A 22,430-nucleotide genomic window follows, 5' to 3' on the forward strand; every position below is an offset into this window, starting at 1 on the left:
AGAAGAAAAATGTATGGGATGCATATAAATTATCAGGCAACACAGAAGCCTATGGCAGATATAAGCTAGTCTGTAATCAAGTCATAAAGAAGATTAGACAAGCGAAGGCAGATTACGAAAAATCTTTGGCAAAAGATGCCAAGATAAACAGCAAGGACTTCCTGGTCCACTTGATATTGACGGTTCGACTGTTGATGATCCTGTTCAGATAGCTGATAATCTGAATGAGTATTTTGCATCTACATTCACATATGTGGAGTTATCAGGGAAGAAAAATGCCAGAAGTTTATCAAACTGTAACAGGGCATTTAATAATTTTGTAATAACTGAGAGGAAAGTGGAGGAGAAATTGTTGAAGTTAAATATAAGAAAGGCACCTGGGGTGGATGGGATCTATCCAGTTATATTAAAGGAAGTGGAAAAGGAAGTAAGCAAACCCTTAGCCATAATTATGAGAGCATCCTTGGACTCAGGGGTAGTCCCCACGGGCTGATGTGCAAATGTATCCCCAATTCCCAAAGGGGATCTAAGGGTGACAAGTAATTGCAGACCAGTTAGTTTAACTTCTATTGCAGGGAAAATAATGGAGTCACTAGTTAAAGATGCATTGCAGGATCATCTAGACAAGACTGCAGTAATAATTCAGATACCGAATGTGTTTGCTAAGGGAAAGTCTTGTCTGACAAATTTGATTGGATACTATGATGTAGTTACAAAGGAACTGGATGCAAAAAATAATTATGATATTAATTATTATTATTATTTTTACTATTCTTTGCATTTTGTTCCAATTTGACAGCACAACCTGTAATGTAATTTTATTATTCTGATATCAGTATTTTATTTTATTTTTTTTTTATTGAAAATTTATTGCTGGACCATTTACAGATCAGAGAAAGATATAATATGAATTTGCACTAATCACTCAGAACTCTTCAACTTCCTTTCTTTGAAACTTTTGTGATCAATGGCTCAAAGAAGCTAAATATCAGAACTTACTCTGCAAATCAGATGGTGATTATTTAAAATGTCTTTGTAAATATTGTAAATGCATGCTGACAGCCAAATTAAGTGATATTGAAATTACATAATAATCATTTTGGTTTCTTGGGTAAATTTCTAAGAATTAGCATTAGCATTAGTAGAGGCATATGATGCAAGAAAGCAAGCTTATTCAGCATCAGCCAAAAAAAAAAAAAAAAAACAACCACTACTCCCATTTCACCCCTCAATTCGTTCGAAATACCTGTCCAGCTGAGCCTTAAATTTGTTTAGGCTATCAACTTCAACAACAAGCGATGGAAGTCTATTCCACAAACCAACTGCCCGCTGGCTAAAGGCGAATTTCCGCACATCTATCCGACATCCGTCCTTCCTCAATTTGAATTTATGCTCTCTCAGGTGATTATTCTGAGCAAGAGGAAGAATCCCATCGGCATTGAGCATGCTCAAGCCATTCAAAGCCTTGTACACCTCTATCAGATCACCTCGGCGATGCCTAGTCTCCAGGCTCTGTAATTTGCAAAACTTAAGCCTTTCTTCGTAAGAGCAACCCTTTGTTCCATTCACTAATCTTGTTGCCCTTCTATGTACTCGTTCCATCAGCTCTACATCCTTCTTGAAATAAGGCCTCCAGACCTGTATACAGTACTCAAGGTGTGGCCTGACCAATGCCTTATACAAGGGAATAATCACATCCCTGTCCCTGCTAGAAAAATTCCTGTATATCATTGACAAGACACCATGAGCTACCCTTGCAGCTCGTCTGCACTGCTCAGAGAACTTCATATCTGCCTGCACAATTACCCCCAGGTCCTTTTCATTCTCTACCACTGTCAGCGTAGTACCACAGAGTTGATACGTTGATCTGGGGTTACTGTTTCCCATATGTAGTACTTTACATTTGTCAATGTTAAACTTCATTTGCCACCTCTCAGCCCATCTGCTCAACCTTTCCAGATCCTGTTGCAGCAGCATAGTATCAGTAGTGTCCTTAACAACCCTGCCAACCTTTGTATCGTCTGCAAACTTGGACATTAAGCCTGATACACCATCATCAATATCATTTATAAATACAGAAAACAACAATGGACCCAACACTGAACCCTGAGGAACTACACTAATAACATTAGTCCACGTTGAGCAGTGTCCATTGATTACCACTCTCTGTCTTCTGCCACTCAACCATCCCCTTATCCATAGCAGCAATTTGCCTCCAATACCACACTGCTCCAATTTGTGCAGCAGTCTTCCATGCGCAACAGTATCAAAAGCCTTTCTAAGATCCAAATATATAATATCAAAGTTATTCCCTGCATCCAGTTCTTTTGTGACTACATCATAGTATCCAATCAAATTGGTCAGACAAGACCTGCCCTTAACAAACCCATGCTGTGTCTGAGCTATAACTGAATTCTTGTCCAGATGATCCTGCAGTGCTTCTTTAACCAGTGCCTCCATTAATTTTCCTGGAACCGAAGTTAAACTAACAGGTCTATAATTACTTGTGTCAGCCTTTGATCCTCCTTTGTGAATTGGGGTTACATTTGCACATCTCCAGTCCATGGGTACCTCCCCTGAGTCCAAAGAAGCTCTCATAATTATGGCTAGGGGTTTGCTTACTTCCTTTGCTGCCTCCTTTAATATAACTGGATAGATCCCATCCACCCCGGGTGCCTTTTTTATGTTTATCCTCAACAATTTCTCCTCCACTTTCCTCTCAGTTATTAGAAAATCATCTAGCTCACTGCCAATGTTTACTTCACCTACGACATTCCCCTTCCTGAATAACTCCTCATGTGTGAATGTAGATGCAAAATACTCGTTTAGATTGTTAGCCACCTGAGCTGGATCCTCAACTGTTGAACCATCAACATCCAGTGGACCAATCTGATTCATCCCTTTCCTTCTTGAGTTTAAATAGGTAAAGAACTCTTTTCTGTTTTTCTTTGCATCCTTTGCCAAGGATTTCTCATAATCTGCCTTTGCCTGCCTAATCTCCTTTGTGACTTGGTTACAGACCAACTTATATCTATCATAGGCTTCCTCGTCACCCATTAATTTGTACGTATCCCATGCATTTTACTTCTCTGCCATATGTCTCATTAGTTCATCTGACAACCATTTAGGCCTGAACCTTGAACAATATTTCTTGGTTGGTATGTAAAGCCTGGTAGCTTCCAAGATTAGTTCCTTGAATGCTTCCCATTTTGAATCTGCTGTTGGTAACATCATCAGTTGGTCCCACTGTATAGAATTTAAATACTGTCTCAGACCATCATAGTCGCCTTTACGAAAGCAAAAACCCTTCCCTTTACCTCTGATGGTAGTTACCTCCTTGAGTAAATCCCACTTCAGCACACTGTGATCACTGCCACCCAGTGGTTCATTTATCTGCAGATTCCTAATGCATGAAGAATCACTACTGATAATCAGATCAAGAGTATTGCTCCCTCTTGTTGCCTCACGAACATGCTGGTGTAGAAAACAATCATCCAATAAATCCACAAAAGCCTTGCTAGTGTGTGAGTGACCAACCCACAAATTCCAGTCAATATCTGGGAAATTAAAATCCCCCATTATAAGACTCTCTGATTTACTGGCCCATTCTATTTCCCTGTACAGTGTCTTATTATACTCATCAGAGTCATTAGGCCTATAGCACACTCCTACTCTCAATTTTGATTTACCTATGCTTATGTCACACCAAACTGACTCAACACTGCACTGTCCAGTGATGTCAACTGGCTTCACTTCCTTGGATTTTATGTGTTTTTTAACTAATAGCATAACCCCTCCTCCCTTCCTATCCTGTCTATCCTTTCTGTAGACGTTGTAATCCCCAAATTCCAGTTCTGCATTCCTTATATCTGTGTGACACCACGTCTCTGATATCCCAACAATATCTGCCTTTGATGTTTTGAGTAATACCTCAAATTCATCAAATTTATTTACTAAACTCCTAGCATTAGTGTACACGCAAGTATACATGCACCTGTTTCTATTCTTAGCTACCCTAACACAACCCATGTGTTTACTTGTACCGCAATGACTTCCAGCAGTCTCTGAAATATCCTGCATCTTGTTTTTCAGGCTTCTGCTCATTCCAATAGAAGCAGTGCAAGAATCTCTTTCACCTCTGCCAGTGGCTACTGTTAATCCATTAGTCTTTGTCTCCCCCCAAGCTAGCAGTTTTCCGACCCACCTAACACTGCCTCGATAGCATCAGCAAATATTCTTGCACCCTTTCTATTTAAGTGTATCCCATCCCTGTAGAAGCAATCTCTCCTGTTAACAAGTACAGTCCAGGCTGAAAAAAATTCTACCCCTTCAGCCTTGCACAATCTTTCCAGGGCCGAATTGATCGACAAGGCTCTCATCATATACTCCCTCCTATCGTGTCTGGGCAGAATTGCAGACACTTTCAAATTCAACCCTACTTCACGGCTTTTTTTCAACAGTGACCTGTACTTGTTAAGTAATTCCGCTGGTCTCCTACTCTTAATATCATTAGTGCCAACGTGTACAACTATATCACCTTTTGTGCCCTTAAAAGATGATATCTGCTCTACAACGTCATCAACCTTTGCCCCTGGCAGACATACCCTGGTCCTGTTCCACCTATCCTTTTTACAAAGCATGTTCCCCGTTTCCCTGACAATTGAGTCACCAACAACTACTAGTTCCTGTTGGACCAGCGCATTCTGCCTTGGGGGCTGCCTCTGTGTTGCAAGATGACCAAGTCCAAGCTCTGGTGTTGATGTGGGCAGCTGAGAGCTTGATGGGCCCCTCAATTTATTTCCTTCGCGGGCATCCACCCTGTCCTTCAAGGTCTCATATAGGCCCATAACAACGCCGAGTTGTCGCCTAATTTCCTTGCACTCCTTGCATCGTGCACACACAAAGACATCCCCCATGGCAGTATCATGTCCCGTACCCGATTGCTCCGCAAACATCAAGCAAACAGTGCATCTTAAAAGGCCGTGATTCAGGGGGCAACCGCCCCCCTCAGTTCTCCCCTGAGTCACAGCACTCCCATTAGCTTGAGCCTTTTGCTTTGCTGCTCTGGTCAGAGTCATGATTTCGATTTAAATGTCAATAAAATTACAATTTCAGAACAAAATTAAAACTTTAAACTTGTATCTTAACACAGTTATAACGCTATATTTATTTTTCGGTATCGAGTGTTATCTACGAGTTCCCTTTATATAACTTCCGTATCAAGTATGTATTAATTATTTGTTACGTTTGTACTCTAAGTCGTTATATATATATAGTTAAAAGTACAATTTAATTGACAATGAAGTTTAACAAGATTAATAGATGTACTGATTAATTGACAATATTATATTATGCACTATACTATACAAAGCTAATGCTATCGAATTCTGGATATGCTGTATCGCGCTTCAGTAACGAGTGTTATCTACGAAATCCCTTTATATAACTTCTGTATCAAGTTATGTATTAATTATTTATTTTTACTAATTATTTATGTTCCGTAACCTAAGTGGTTATATGTATAGTTAAAATTACAATTTAATTGCCAATGAAGTTCGACAAGATTAATAGATTTTACTGATTAATATTCACGTAACAATGGCGGCCGTTTATGAACGGTAAACACGTGGATTTGATACCCTTTCCGATACTAAGTAATACCTACAAAATCTCTATCTAAGTTATTTTAACTTTAAGTACCGTAAATAGGAATATAAAGCTACTCTAGAAATAAGTTAATATGTCAATTTAAACTAATAAAGCAGAAAATAAATCAGAAAAAACTTCTCTATTCCAAGAGCGGCAGAAAGGCACGTCCGCACAGGAAACCCTCGACCTCAGACTCCTAAGGACGAGTTAAGAAAACACACTGCAGATTTAGAAGTCACTTTCATATGCCAAAATCATTGAAGGCAATGAATTGGTCAAGTCTGTGGAGATTTTTTTTTTTTTTTTTTTTTTTTTTTTTTTGATTTGGTAGTTGTTGGCGCATCGGCTTCTGTGGCCATATTGCACCTCCCAAGGTTTTTGCAGTACTTTGATCCAAGCCCGAGGCGGGAATCGAACCCGCGACCTTTGGGTTGCCGGGCATGTACTTTACCCACTCGGCTAGCCCGGTCGGCTCTGTGGAGATGGCAAATATCAATGGTCATATGCTAGTGGAGGAAATGGGAGCACTGAAACCAATTCTTCTAGAATCATGTTTCAAAAATCCTTTAAATATTAAAATTTCTCAAAACTAATGAAAGAGCCACTGGATTTCCAAATTTATTCATATTATTATTATCATTAGCCAAAATATGGTGCAAGGAAGCCTGTGGCTTTTTATCAAACTGTAACAGGGTACAGCAACAAAAAAAAAAAAAAAAAAATTCTGAGGTACCCTGAGAGAGAAGTAGAAGGGAATCACCAAGGAAGAGACGAATATTGCTAAGAATATTTTTAATCATTCCAGTGACTGCAACGTCAGGGGAAAGAAGCTTTTCCCCATTAAATTTAATTAAAACATATCTGAGGTCAGCAATGCTTCAAGAGAGACTAAGCAGCATTGCATTGAAAGAGAAGAAGTAAGGAATTTAAATTTTGAGAAAGTTTTGAAAGATTTTACCGATATAAGGACAAGAAAAATATTCTTCTAATTAGTTTTGTTTATATTATCAAAATGTTCTTGTTTATACTCTGGCAGGCATGACCACCAGGTCAGTGGAGTTTATAATAAATCAAATCAATACAAATGTTAATCGTATTTAGCAGTCAAGGACTTGAACCCCCAGTCCACTCAAAGAGCATGTGCTACTGCACTCGCGCTCTTGATCATTCGGCTATGTCAGGCCTAAATGTCTGGTCAATTGTTAATAAATTATAATATAAAAATAATAAAGAATTATTAATAGTTTTAGTTTTTCATTTTTTCAAAATATCGAATTTTTAAAGGAGTCCTGCCAACATACTCCAATCGGGACCTGCATTTGCTAAGACCAGCACTGTCATTTGCTACCATTAATACTAAATACAGTTAAGCTATGTATGATAAAAATAATGGCATTAATAATAGCCCAATGGCTGCTAGTTACTCCATCATACTAATTTAATATAAAAAGTAACAAGAACATACTTTTTAAAAAAAAGCTCTTGCTATTTTTAATATTAAAAGCACAAGCTTCTTTTTAAAAAGAAGTGCTTGCTATTTTTATCATTAAGTAACTTAGTAAAATAATAACTAGCAGCTATAATTAAGGTCAGTAACATTAGCATTAGTAGAGGCATATGATGCAAGAAAGCAAGTTTATTCAGCATCAGCCAAAAAAAAAAAAAAAACAACCACTACTCCCATTTCACCCCTCCGTTCGTTCGAAATACCTGTCCAGCTGAGCCTTAAATTTGTTTAGGCTATCAACTTCAACAACAAGCGATGGGAGTCTATTCCACAAACCAACTGCCCGCTGGCTAAAGGCAAATTTCCGCACATCTATCCGACATCCGTCCTTCCTCAATTTGAATTTATGCCCTCTCAGGTGATTATTCTGAGCAAGAGGAAGAATCCCATCGGCATTGAGCATGCTCAAGCCATTCAAAGCCTTATACACCTCTATCAGATCACCTCGCCGATGCCTAGTCTCCAGGCTCTGTAATTTGCAAAACTTAAGCCTTTCTTCGTAAGAGCAACCCTTTGTTCCATTTACTAATCTTGTTGCCCTTCTCTGTACTCGTTCCAGCAGCTCTACATCCTTCTTGAAATGAGGCCTCCAGACCTGTATACAGTACTCAAGGTGTGGCCTGACCAATGCCTTATACAAGGGAATAATCACATCCCTGTCCCTGCTAAAAAAAGTACTGTATACCATTGACAAGACACCATGAGCTACTCTTGCAGCTCGTCTACACTGCTCAGAGAACTTCATATCTGCCTGCACAATTACCCCCAGGTCCTTTTCATTCTCTACCACTGTCAGCGTAGTACCACAGAGTTGATACGTTGATCTGGGGTTACTGTTTCCCATATGTAGTACTTTACATTTGTTAATGTTAAACTTCATTTGCCACCTCTCAGCCCACCTGCTCAACCTTTCCAGATCCTGTTGCAGCAGCATAGTATCAGTAGTGTCCTTAACAACCCTGCCAACCTTGGTATCGTCTGCAAACTTGGACATTAAGCCTGATACACCATCATCAATATCATTTATAAATACAGAAAACAACAATGGACCCAACACTGAACCCTGAGGAACTCCACTAATAACATTAGTCCACGTTGAGCAGTGTCCATTGATTACCACTCTCTGTCTTCTGCCACTCAACCATCCCTTTATCCATAGCAGCAATTTGCCTCCAATGTCACACTTCTCCAATTTGTGCAGCAGTCTTCCATGCGCAACAGTATCAAAAGCCTTTCTAAGATCCAAATATATAATATCAAAGTTATTCCCTGCATCCAGTTCTTTTGTGACTACATCATAGTATCCAATCAAATTGGTCAGACACGACCTGCCCTTAACAAAACCATGCTGTGTCTGAGCTATAACTGAATTCTTGTCTAGATGATCCTGCAGTGCTTCTTTAACCAGTGCCTCCATTAATTTTCCTGGAACCGAAGTTAATCTAACAGGTCTATAATTACTTGTGTCAGCTTTTGATCCTCCTTTGTGAATTGGGGTTACATTTGCACATCTCCAGTCCATGGGTATCTCCCCTGAGTCCAAAGAAGCTCTCATAATTATGGCTAGGGGTTTGCTTACTTCCTTTGCTGCCTCCTTTAATATAACTGGATAGATCCCATCCACCCCGGGTGCCTTTTTTATGTTTATCCTCAACAATTTCTCCTCCACTTTCCTCTCAGTTATTAGAAAATAATCTAGCTCACTGCCAATGTTTACTTCACCTACGACATTCCCCTTCCTGAATAACTCCTCATGTGTGAATGTAGATGCAAAATACTCGTTTAGATTGTTAGCCACCTGAGCTGGATCCTCAACTGTTGAACCATCAACATCCAGTGGACCAATTTGATTCATCCTTTTCCTTCTTGAGTTTAAATAGGTAAAGATCTCTTTTCTGTTTTTCTTTGCGTCCTTTGCCAAGGATTTCTCATAATCTGCCTTTGCCTGCCTAATCTCCTTTGTGACTTGGTTACAGACCAACTTATATCTATCATAGGCTTCCATGTCACCCATTAATTTGTATGTATCCCATGCATTTTTCTTCTCTGCCATATGTCTCATTAGTTCATCTGACAACCATTTAGGCCTGAACCTTGAACAATATTTCTTGGTTGGTTCCTTGAATGCTTCCCATTTGGAATTTGCTGTTGGTAACATCATCAGTTGGTCCCACTGTATAGAATTTAAATACTGTCTCAGACCATCATAGTCGCCTTTACAAAAGCAAAAACCCTTCCCTTTACCTCTGATGGTAGTTACCTCCTTGAGTAAATCCCACTTCAGCACACTGTGATCACTGCCACCCAGTGGTTCCCTTATCTGCAGATTCCTAATGCATGAAGAATCACTACTGATAATCAGATCAAGAGTATTACTCCCTCTAGTTGCCTCCCGAACATGCTGGTGTAGAAAACAATCATCCAATAAATCCACAAAAGCCTTGCTAGTGTGTGAGTGACCAACCCACAAATTCCAGTCAATATCTGGGAAATTAAAATCCCCCATTATAAGACTCTCTGATTTACTGGCCCATTCTATTTCCCTGTACAGTATCTTATTATACTCATCAGAGTCATTAGGCCTATAGCACACTCCTACTCTCAATTTTGATTTACCTATGCTTATGTCACACCAAACTGACTCGACACTGCCCTGTCCATCAATGTCGACTGGCTTCACTTCCTTGGATTTTATGTGTTTTTAAACTAATAGCATAACCCCTCCTCCCCTCCTGTCCTGTCTATCCTTTCTATACACATTGTACTCCCCAAATTCCAGTTCTGCATTCCTTATATCTGTGTGACACCACATCTCTGATATCCCAACAATATCTGCCTTTGATGTTTTGAGCAATACCTCAAATTCATCAAATTTATTTACTAAACTCCTAGCATTGGTGTACACGCAAGTATACATGCACCTGTTCTTTATCTTAGCTACCCTAACACAACCCATGTGTTTACTTGTACCGCAATGACTTCCAGTAGTCGCTGAAATATCCTGCATCTTGTTTTTCAGGCTTCTGCTCATTCCAATAGAAGCAGTGCAAGAATCTCTTTCACCTCTGCCAGTGGCTACTTTTAATCCATTAGTCTTTGTCTCCCCCCAAGCTAGCAGTTTTCCGATCCACCTAACACTGCCTCGATAGCATCAGCAAATATTCTTGCACCCTTTCTATTTAAGTGTATCCCATCCCTGTAGAAGCAATCTCTCCTGTTAACAAGTACATTCCAGGCTGAAAAAAATTCTACCCCTTGAGCCTTGCACAATCTTTCCAGGGCCAAATTGATCGACAAGGCTCTCATCATATACTCCCTCCTATCGTGTCTGGGCAGAATTGCAGACACTTTCAAATTCAACCCTACTTCACGGCTTTTTTTCAACAGTGACCTGTACTTGTTAAGTAATTCTGCTGGTCTCCTACTCTTAATATCATTAGTGCCAACGTGTACAACTATATCACCTTCTGTGCCCTTAAAAGATGATATCTGCTCTACAACGTCATCAACCTTTGCCCCTGGCAGACATACCCTGGTCCTGTTCCACCTATCCTTTTTACAAAGCATGTTCCCCGTTTCCCTGACAATAGAGTCACCAACAACTACTAGTTCCTGTGGGACCAGTGCATTCTGCCTTGGGGGCTGTCTCTGTGTTGCAAGATGACCAAGTGTAAGCTCTGGCGTTGATGTGGGCAGCTGAGAGCTTGATGGGCCCCTCAATTTATTTCCTTCGAGGGCATCCACCCTGTCCTTCAAGGTCTCATATAGGCCCATAACAACGCCGAGTTGTCGCCTAATTTCCTTGCACTCCTTGCATCGTGCACACACAAAGACATCCCCCATGGCAGTATCATGTCCCGTACCCGATTGCTCCGCAAACATCAAGCAAACAGTGCATCTTAAAAGGCTGTGATTCAGAGGGCAACTGGCCCCCCTCAGTTCTCCCCTGAGTCACAGCAATCCCATTAGCTTGAGCCTTTTGCTTTGCTGCTCTGGTCAGAGTCATGATTTCGATTTAAATGTCAATAAAATTACAATTTCAGAACAAAATTAAAACCTTAAACTTGTATCTTAACACAGTTATAACGCTATATTTATTTTTCACTATCGAGTGTTATCTATGAGTTCCCTTTATATAACTTCCGTATCAAGTATGTATTAATTATTTGTTACGTTTGTACTCTAAGTCGTTATATATATATAGTTAAAAGTACAATTTAATTGACAATGAAGTTTAACAAGATTAATAGATCTACTGATTAATTGACAATATTATATTATGCACTATACTATACAAAGCTAATGCTATCGAATTCCAGATATGCTGTATCGCGCTTCAGTAACGAGTGTTATCTACGAAATCCCTTTATATAACTTCCGTATCAAGTTATGTATTAATTATTTATTTTTACTAATTATTTATGTTCCGTAATCTAAGTGGTTATATGTATAGTTAAAAGTACAATTTAATTGCCAATGAAGTTCGACAAGATTAATAGATTTTACTGATTAATTTTCATGTAACAATGGCGGCTGTTTATGAACGGTAAACACGTGGATTTGATACCCTTTCCGATACTAAGTAATACCTACAAATCTCTATCTAACTTACTTTAACTTTAAGTACCGTAAATAGGAATATAAAGCTACTCTAGAAATAAGTTAATATGTCGATTTAAACTAATAAAGCAGAAAATAAATCAGAAAAAACTTCTCTGTTCCAAGAGCGGCAGAAAGGCACGTCCGCATAGGAAACTCTCGTCATCATCAAACATAACTGTATTTAACAGGCACCCCCCCCCCCTCTACGGGGGTGCCTGTTAAATAATGTGGATATCATAATGTGGTGAGCTGTTGTGACTTACAAAGTAACTTCTGCTATTTTTAATATTTAGATTAATAAGACACAGAAACTAGTAGCCATTAGGCAATAACTAAAGTCAGTATTGTCATAAAATTGAACTTACTGGAATAGGAGAGCATGAAAGACGAGCTGAAATATCAGTAAAGAGTTTTCTTCTTTTGCCTGGTGGTTGTCTATCCAGATTTTTTGAATATATTTTAGCATTAATTTGGTGACTTTCAGAAGATTCTTCTAGAACTGCAGTGAAAACTCTGGGTGCTAAAATGAGATTGAAATAATGAAGAATGAGCATAGTTTATAAAGTTATCTTTACAAAAAATGCAGCAGAAAATTAAATTGTCATGCTCAACTATATTCAAAAATTAGCATTAATTTTCAGACAGACAGTCTTAGTCTTCAGACTGTCTGAAGACTAAGTGTAAGTGGTTAAATCATGTCTAGTTTTATTAATTGTCCACGTTGTGGAAAAATATTTGAGCACGTAAAGACAAGATGTATTAATTTAACTATGTGTATTAAAGGATGTGCAGGTTTTCAGAGACTGGGGATGTCTGCAATGTTCTTTTTATTTACTAGGTCTCTAAGGATGACATGGGGATTATGTAGGCTTGAGTCATCCTTGTGTTATATAGCATACACATATAACACTTTGCATTATACAAAGTAACAAAACTATAAATTCTGTCCCTCCCGCTACATCCTAAAAAGTTCTCAAACAATCATACCAACCCCAGCTTCTTGTCGCTTATTTATGACTTGCAAAACATCTGTTTATACTTATTCTAGTTATTACTAGAATTTTATGATTTCTGGTTGATTTTTCTTTTTTTTTTTTTAATTTGGAGTCTTGAAGTGTCCTGGTAAATTAAGAGTCTGCTGTATAATCTACAATTAAGTCACAATGGAGGTTAAGCAAGCAAAGGCTGATTATGAGAAATCATTGGCAAAGGATGCAAAGAAAAAAAGACTTTTTTACTTATGTAAACTCTAGAAGGAATGGGATGAATCAGATAGGTCCACTTGATGTTTGTAGTTTGACTGTTGATGATCCTGCTAAGATAGCTGACAAACTGAAGGAGTATTTTGCGTCTACATTCACACATGAGGAATTCTGTAAGGAAGAGGACAGAAGTTTACTAAACTCTAACAGGGAGGTAAATGATTTTGTAATAATAGAGAGCAAAGTAGAGGAGAAATTGAAGTTAAACAAAAAAAAGCCACGTGTGGCTGATGGAATCCATCCAGTAATATTGAGGGAGGCAGCGAGGGAAGTAAGCAAACCCTTGGCCATAATTATGAGAGCATCCTTAGATTCAGGGGAGGTCCCCATGGACTGTAGAAGTGCAAATGCATTCCTACTTCTGTTCCGGAGAAAATAATGAAGTCACTGGTTAAAGAAGTGATGCAGGATCACCTAGACAAGACTGAAGTAATAGTTCAGACACAGCATGGGTTTGTTAAGGGGAAGTCTTGTTTGACCAATTCGATATTATATACTTGGATCTCAGGAAAGCTTTTGATACTGTTGCACATGGAAGACTACTGTAAAAATTGGGGTGATATGGCATTAAGGGCAAGTGCTGTAATGGATAAAGGGATGGCTGAGTGGGAGACGACTGAGAGTGGTAATCAATGGACACTGCTCTATGTGGACTAATGTTATTAGTGGAGTACCCCAGGGTTCAGTGCTGGGCTCATGGCTGTTTTGTGTATTTATTAATGATATCGATGAAGGTATATCAGGCTTAATGTCCAAGTTTGCAGATGATACAAAGGTTGGCAGGGTTGTTAATGATAGTAAAGACAGTATGCTACTGCAACAGGATCTAGAAAAGTTAGGTAGATGGGCTTAGAAGTGGCAACTGAAGTTTAATATTGACAAATGCAAAGTACTGCATATGGGTAGCAGTAACCCAAGAGAAAATTAACTGTGTGGTACTACACTCAGGGAGGTGGAGAATGAAAAAGACCTGAGGGTAATTGTGCAGTCAGATATGAAGTTCTCTGAGCAGTGCAGATAGGCTGCCAGAGCAGGTCTTGGAGTTTTGTCAATGATATATAGGAATTTTGCTAGCAGAGACAAGGTGGTGATTATACCTTTGTATAAGGCAATGGTCAGGCCAAAACTTGAGTACTGCGTACTGAGAGAAACAAAGTACTTGATGCTAAACCCCTTTGTTTCTCTCAGTACTTGAGTACTGAGAGAAACAAAGGGGTTTAGCATCTGGAAACCAGGCACCTGCAAAGTGATCTGATTCAGGTGTACAAGGCCTTGAATGGTTTGAGTAGCAGGCTCAATGCTGATGGGATACTTCCACTTGCTGAGATTAAGAACCTGAGGGGGCAGAGATTGAAATTGAGGAAAGACAGTTGTAGAATAGATGTGCAGAAGTTTGCCTTTAGCCAGCGGATAGTTACAGCAGGCCCCTGTTATAACGCGGTTCGCTTTACGCTGATTCGCTATAACGCTGTTCTTATATTATAACCCATATCTGACTATAACGCTCTTTTACAGATTGCATTTTTGGCATATTTAACAAAATCGTTTCATTTGATGGAGTCGATAGCTTGAAAATGAATAGCAAAACAGCATTAAAACGTTTCCCACGCCGACTCGAGAAATTTTCCCATGCTCAGTGAAATTTTCTCGCGCGATAATTTAATTGCAGTACAGTCACTTGTTACGTAGTTCCGAGATCAACATTTTAAAAAATGATCAAGTATATTGCTTGTAATATTTGCGTTATATGCATTTATCCGAAGTCTAGTCATCACTCAGTACAGTATTAGATATTGTGCGTAATGGACAGTTTACTCAAACATTGTATCGCAATTAATGCAAACCAATGCAGTTACATTTTCGAAGAGTTAATAATGGCCGATAAGAATGGAAAAGCAACAACGTCTGGGCAAAGTACGAAGACTACAAATGTAAGAAAAAGACTGAATTTGAAAATGAAATTAGACATTTTGAAGCGAATCGATTCCGGTCAAAGACAAGCGGATGTGTGCCATAATTTAAGACTTACAAGTTTAACTGTAAGAACAATTATAAAAAAATAAAGAATTAATTTTAGCAGCGGGAAAGATAGCTGTTCTACTGCAAGCAACTAGGGCTAGGCCGGCTATTAGGATTGAAATGGAAAGACTAACTAATTTTATTGAAGATAATATCCAATGCAGAATTCAGTTAAGTTAAATATTTAAAAAAAAAAAAAAGAGAGAGAGAGAGAAAGAGATTAGCCAATATGATGATCTGAAGAAAACTCACCTAAAGAAAAAAAAAAAGGAGCCGAAACTTTCAAAAAAGAAGTTAAAATTATTGAAGAGGGGTATTGTGTGTTATACTTCTCAACAAGTTTTTAACATAGATGAAGCAGGACTTTTGTGGAAAAACGAATGCCTAAAAGAAGTTTCATATTGAAAGAAGAAAAAACATGCCAGGTTTCAAAGCGGCGAAGGATCGGTTGACTTTATTATTAGGTGGTAACGCTGAGGGGGATTTAAAATTAATACCCCTTTTAGTTTATTTGGAAGAGGGCCAAAGTTCAACCCAAAATCGACACATTTTTCATGATTTTAATTGGAATTTTAAGTTTAATTTTGATACGTAAGTAGTTACCACATAATTATACACGTATGTAATGCAGAATATTTTATATGTACAAATATTTGAATATTAAATATTTTGACCAACATTTGTGCATCTTTTCATTGCCGTTTATTATTGATTAGGAAATATCCTATGGCACCGACCGCAACCCACAAATGCATATGGCACTTATGGGAATGTGGCGCTCGCTTAGCACGGATTCACTTAGCACTCTGGTTTTCCGGAACGAATTATCAGCGTTAAGCGGGGGTCACCTGTAATTGCTGGAACAGACTTCCATCTGTTGTTGTGGAAGTTGATAGCTTAAATAAATTTAAGGCTCGAACTAGACAAACATTTGGAGTGACTGGATGGGTGAATTTTTTTTTTTTTTTTTGGCTGATACTCTATAAGTTTGCTTTCTTCCATCATATGCCTCAATTAATGCTAAATGCTACTAATGGTCTTAGAGTAGCACAATTTGCTGCTGCCAACAACTTTAAGGTCATGAGTACCTGGTTTCCAAGAAGGAATATTCATAAAGGTACATGGAAAATCCCTACAAATCAGGCTAATCAGATTGATCATGTACTGGTCTCTAAGAGGTGGGCTACTGCAATTGAAAATGTCTGTTCTTTTCGGCATGCCAGCTCCAATTCTGATCTTTTTCTAGTGGGAGCCAGAATGAAGTATAAAATAGATCTAGTAGCAAGAGGAAAGGCTGAGAAAACTAAGCAGTTGAATGTAAAGAAATTGAAAGATAAATTTGTTTAAATGAAGTACAGGCCCGAAGACTGCAGGAACAGGAAAACAGTGACAAGATTGAAGATGAATGGACTTGCATAAAGACTGCAATTCTGGGTGCAGCACATGTAACCTTGAGTGAGACCTCAAGGCAGAGAAATGAGGAATGGTATGATAGCGAGTTTTGAGTAGCAGTAGAATTGAAGAGACAAGACAGGGCAAAATGTTTACAGCAGTAGTTTATGGAGAAAGAAAAGGAGAGAAGCTTTGAGAAGGAAGATGGAACATTACAACAAGAAGGAAAGTATAAAGTTTCATAAGAAGATTAAAGAAAGTACACAGGAATTCCGATCAAAAGTTATTGCATGTAGGGATAGTGAAGGGAACTTGCTAATTGAGAGAAAGGAGCTTCTGAAATGGTGGAAAGAGTATTTTGAGAGCATTTTGACAGGAGGTAAGACTGAAACAAAACAGCTATTGTACTACACAGTAGAACCAAGCAATGAAAAACGTTAGTTTCAAAGAAATTCAAAAAGTTATTAAGTGCTTAAAGAACTTTAAAGCACCAGAAGCTGATGAAAACTGCAGAGTTGCTCAAGAACAGTGGAGTGACACTATGGAGAAGAATACATAATTTCATACTATTAATATGGTCTGAGGAAAAAACTGGGATGAATAGACACTTGGAATCATATAGCCAATTCACAAGAAGGGTAATAAACTGCTTTTTCTCTAACTATAGAGGCATTACATTTTTGAGCATTACAAGGTTTTGTTGGGAGTTATTTATAACAGACTGGCAGCATATTCAGAGAAAATCATTGGAGAATATCAGTGTGGTCTCAGACCTAATCGCTCAACAACTGACTAGATTTTTATCTTGGGGCAGATACAGCAAAAAGCATTTGAGTATAATATACACTTATGTAGGTTAAATAACCTATAACCTATACACTTATTTAACCTCTATATTTTGAACAAGCTTTTGATTCACTCAACGGAGAGGAAATGATAAATGATCTCCTTCTCCTGGGCATACCCGCAAAGATTGTTAGGCACATAAAAGCAACTCTGGTTGGTGCACTCTCTACTGTGTTATTTAACTTGATTTTAGAGGCGGCTGTCAGAAAATTAAAAGTGACTGGACACACAGGCACAAAGAGTGCAGATCTGTCATATGTTGATGATGATGTCGCTATTATCAGTAGGACTAAAGGAGCACTGGAGGAAACAGTAGCCAGGCTGGACAGTGAAGCACAAAGAAGAGGACTTAGAATAAATAAAGCAAAGACAAAATATACGGATGTCTGGAGAACAGCAGATAACATGGAATATTTAAAAACCAGCAGCTTCTCATTTGAGCATGTTTAAAATTTCACCTATCTAGGTTCGCAGAGGAAACCAGTCCAACTCTATTATTAATGAAATTAAGTCCCGTATCCTGAGTGGAAACAGATGCTTTATGCTCATTAGTTTTTCATGTGCATAGACGCATCTGTTTCTATGCACATGAAAAACTAATGAAGTCCAGAGTATAGTCAATGAGAGTGAACAGACATTTAAAATTAAGAATATACAAAAGTCTCATTAGACCAGTTGTTGAGAGTGTTCGAGCGTAGAATTTTGTGAAAAGTCTTTGGGCCTGTACAAGACGTTGATGGATCCTGGAGGATCAGCATGAACCACGAACTGACGATCTTATTCAGGGTGCAGACACTGTCAGATTTGTGAAGAGCCAGAGACTTGCCTGGTTGGGACATGTTATGAGAATGGATGCAGAACAACTAAGAGGATAATGAAATGGAAACCTACCAGTAGGAGGGCAAGAGGAAGACCGCAGAAAAGATGGATGGATGACGTTGAAGAGGACTTAAAGATTATGAGAATAAGAAGTTGGAGAAGTTTCTTCTCCAACTTCTTATTCTTATAACCTTTCCTTCTGGGAGGGCTTACTGGTGGAACATCATTGTGAAGGCTAAAACCCACCCTCGGTTATAACACAAGAAGAGAAGGAGAAATCCCCTGATAACAGAACAGGGGATGGCAGTTGCTTAATGAGAACTCAAAGCCTATGTGGAAGATGTCATTTCCAGGTGGCAAATGGAAGAAATAGTTAAGAGGACCCTAGTAGTAGATGATTTGCTACTACAGAAAGGCCTTGCATAACGCGAATTTCAGTTAACTATTTGAAAAATTATACCACTTTTCACTTTACATGATGCACATTTCCAGTTAATGCGATCTTTTTTTTTTTTTTTATGTGATAGTTGAAAAAGATTTGAACCATGCGTTAAGCTTACCGCGTTTGCCTGCTGCCTGCTTCGGTGTGTTCCATCAACCATTGGAAGAAGACGTGTTACTTGTTTGTCTCCTGCTAATAAAGTCAATGCACACTTGCATAAAAATTCAAATTCTTAAATGAGCCAGATGAAAATGTTACTGCGAAGGAGATAACGGTAAAAGAATTAGATGAAATCTTTCGTATCGCAGAGAACCTCAAACAAAGGGTTTGAGGTCTCTGCGATATTTATTTCAACAAGGACCAGAGAAGATTGTTGTCAGCTATCTGAAATTGATTGATTACAAGAGAAAGTCAACACTGTTCAAATATTGAGGAGGGCGCTGACTGTCTTTAAAAATTACAGCTGTGACTTGCAGGCTCCGAAAAAACGATAAGTGTTTGCCTTTTTATTTACATAATTGTTATTTTATATTGTACTTAATACGTAGTTTTATAGTTATGGTTACGATGGTTATTTTTATTTTAATTTAGATAAACAGTTTTTGTAGATATACGTAAAACCATTATTTCGTTCGAATCTTGCAGCCATTCTTTTTGTATATAGTGGTAGGGAATTCAAATTTTTAATTGAGGTAGTTAGGTAGCTCTAACATATAATTTAGAGAGTAATACGCTTCACTGTTTCTATTAGATAGCGTAGTATTGACATTTAATTAATTTAATTTATTGATTTTATTAATTTAAAATATCATGGCCCAAACTAGAGCAGCAAAGCAACGGGCACAAAGTGGCAGGAATGCTGTGACTCAGGGGAGAACTGAGGGGGGAGGGGATTCTTCAACACATAAGAGCCTAAAAAAATGTGCGACTTGTGAAATGTTTGCCGAACTCTCTGGAACGGAACATGATATTGCCATGGGGGATGTCTTTGTGTGTGTGCGATGTAAGGAGTGTAAGGAAATCAGGCGAAAACTCAGGGTTGTTATGGGCCTATATGAGAGTTTGAAGGACAGGGTGGATGGCCTCGAAAGATCTAAATTGAGGGGCCCATCAAGCTCTCAGCTGCCCACATCAACACCAGAGCTTGCACTTGGTCTTCACGCAACACAGCGGCAACCCCCAAAGCAGAATGCGCTGGTCCCACAGGAACTAGTAGTTGTTGGTGACTATTGTCAGGGAAATGGGAAACATGCTTTGTAAAAAGGATAGGTGGAACAGGACCAGGGTATGTCTGCCAGGGGCAATGGTTAATGACGTTGTAGAGCAGATGTCATCTTTTAAGGGCACAAAAGGTGATATAGTTGTACATGTTGGCACTAATGATATTAAGAGTAGGAGACCGGCAGAATTACTTAACAAGTACAGGTCACTGTTGAACAAAAGCCGAGAATTAGGGTTGAATTTGAAAGTGTCTGCAATTCTGCCCGGACACGATAGAAGGGAGTATATGATGAGAGCCCTGTCGACCAATTCGGCACTGGAAAGAATGTGCAAGGCACAAGAGGTAAATTTTTTTCAGCCTGGACTGTACTTGTTAACAGGAGAGACTGCTTCTATAGGGATGGGATACACTTAAATAGAAAGGGTGCAAGAATATTTGCTGATGCTATCGAGGCAGTGTTAGTTGGGTCGGAAAACTGATAGCTTGGGGGGATACAAGGACTAATAGTTTAACAGTAGCCGTAGGCAGAGGTGAAAGGTGATTCTTGCACAACTTCTATTAGAAAAAGTAGCGACCTGGAGCGTGGGGTGTTGGGGGTTTCAGGGATGGATGGCAGTTATCCTGAAATAGGTGGGTATATGGGATGTGTTAGGGTAACTAGGAATAGGAGTAGAAGCATGTATGCTTGCATATATACCAATGCTAGAAGTATAGTAAATAAATTTGATGAATTTGAAGTGTTGGTCAAGACATCAAAGGCAGATATTGTTGGGATAGCAGAGATGTGGTGTCACACAAATATAAGGAATGCTGAACTGGAATTTGGGGAGTACAATGGATAAATACAGAAAGGATAGAAAGGGAGGAGGTGTTATGCTGTAAATTAAGAAAAACATAAAATCAAAAGAAGTGCATTCAGTTGATATAGATGAACAGTGCAGTTTTGAGTCAGTTTAGTGTGACATAAGCACTACGAAAGCAAAAATAAGAGTAGGAGTGTGTTATAGGCCTAATGACTCGAATGAGTACAATGAACAATTGTACAGAGAAATAGAGTGGGCTAGTAAATCGGAATGTCTTATAATGGGGGATTTTAACTTCCGAGATATTGACTGGAACTTGTGGGTCACACACTAGTCAGACTTTTGTGGATTTATTGGATGATTGTTTTCTGCAGCAGCATGTTCGAGAGGCAACCAGAGAAAGTAATACTCTTGATCTGGTTATCAGCAGTGATCATTCGTATTAAGAATTTGCAGATAAAGGAACCACTAGGTGGCAGTGATCACAGTGTACTGATGTGGGATTTACTTAAAGATTTAATTACCATCAGGGGTAAAGGAAAGGGTTTTTGCTTCCGTAAAGGTGAGTACAGTGGTCTCCGACAGTTTTCAAATTCTATACAGTGGGATCAACTGACGATGTTACCAACAGTAAATTCTAAGTGGGAAGCATTCAAGGAATTAATCGTGGATGCTACTAAAAGTTTCATACCTATTAAGAAATATTGTTCCAGGTTTAGGCCTAAATGGTTATCTAGTGAACTAATGAGACTCGTAACAGAGAAGAAAAATGCATGGGATGCATATAAATTATCAATCGACTCAGAAGCCTATGGCAGATATAAGCTAGTCTGTAATCAGGTCATAAAGGAGGTTAGGCAGGCGAAGGCAGATTACGAGAAATCCTTGACAAAAGATGCTAAGAAAACCTGCATGGATTTCTTTACTTATATAAACTCTAAAAGGAAGGGGATGAATCTGATTGGTCCACTTGACATCGATGGTTAGACTGTTGATGATCCTGCTCAGATAGCAAACAAACTGAATGAGTATTTTGCATCTACATTCACACATGAGGAATTATTAAGGTTTGAAAATGGCAGAAGGTTATCAAATTGTAGCAGGATACTTAATGATTTTGTAATAAATGAAAGCAAAGTGGAGGAGAAATTGTTGAAGTTAAACATAAGAAAAGCACCTGGGGTGGATGGGATCTATCCAGTTATATTAAAGGAGGCAGCAAAGCAACTAACCAAACCCTTAGCCATAATTATGTGAGAATCCTCGGATTCAGGGGAGGTTCCCACGGACTGGAGATGTGCAAATGTATCCCCAATTCACAAAGGGGGATCGAAGGGTGACACGAGTAATTACAGACCAGTTAGTTTAACTTCTGTTCCGGGTAAAATAATGGAGTTACTGGTTAAAGATGCATTGCAGGATCATCTAGACAAGACTGCAGCAATAATTCAGACACAGCATGGGTTTGTTAAGGGAAAGTCTTGTCTGACAAATTTGATAGGATATTATGATGTGGTTACAAAGGAAGTGGATGCAAAATATAATTTTGATATCATATATTTGGATTTCAGCAAAGCTTTTGAGACTGTTGCACATGGAAGACTATTGTACAAATTGGAGCAGAATGGTATTATGGGTAAGTTGCTACAATGGATAAAATGATGGTTAAGTGGAAGAAGACAGAGTGGTAATCAATGGGTTTCTGCTCTTTGTGGACTAATGTTTTTAGTGGAGTCCCACAGGGTTCGGTGTTAGGTCCACTGTTGTTTTGTATATTTATCAATGATACTAATGAAGGTATATCAGGCTTAATGTTGAAGTTTGCAGATGATACAAAGGTTGGCTGGGTTGTTAATGACAGTAATGG

The 22,430-nt window shown here is 38.7% G+C and overlaps 1 protein-coding gene across 1 annotated transcript in view; it reads right to left on the reverse strand.

Annotated features, from left to right (window-relative positions):
* The window catches only part of LOC150085739 (kinesin-like protein KIF20A), a 1,052,004-nt gene that overhangs the window by 13,925 nt on the left and 1,015,649 nt on the right, over positions 1-22,430 (reverse strand). The window contains exon 23 of the mRNA XM_090374670.1: positions 12,124-12,278. Within this exon, the coding sequence (XP_090230796.1) occupies positions 12,124-12,278 (155 nt within the window). The remainder of the gene's footprint in view (positions 1-12,123; positions 12,279-22,430) is intronic.

The sequence above is a fragment of the Mastigoproctus giganteus genome, chromosome 5 (genome assembly GCF_048544385.1).
Source record: "Mastigoproctus giganteus isolate SK-2022 chromosome 5, ASM4854438v1, whole genome shotgun sequence".
Classification (NCBI taxonomy): domain Eukaryota; kingdom Metazoa; phylum Arthropoda; class Arachnida; order Uropygi; family Thelyphonidae; genus Mastigoproctus; species Mastigoproctus giganteus.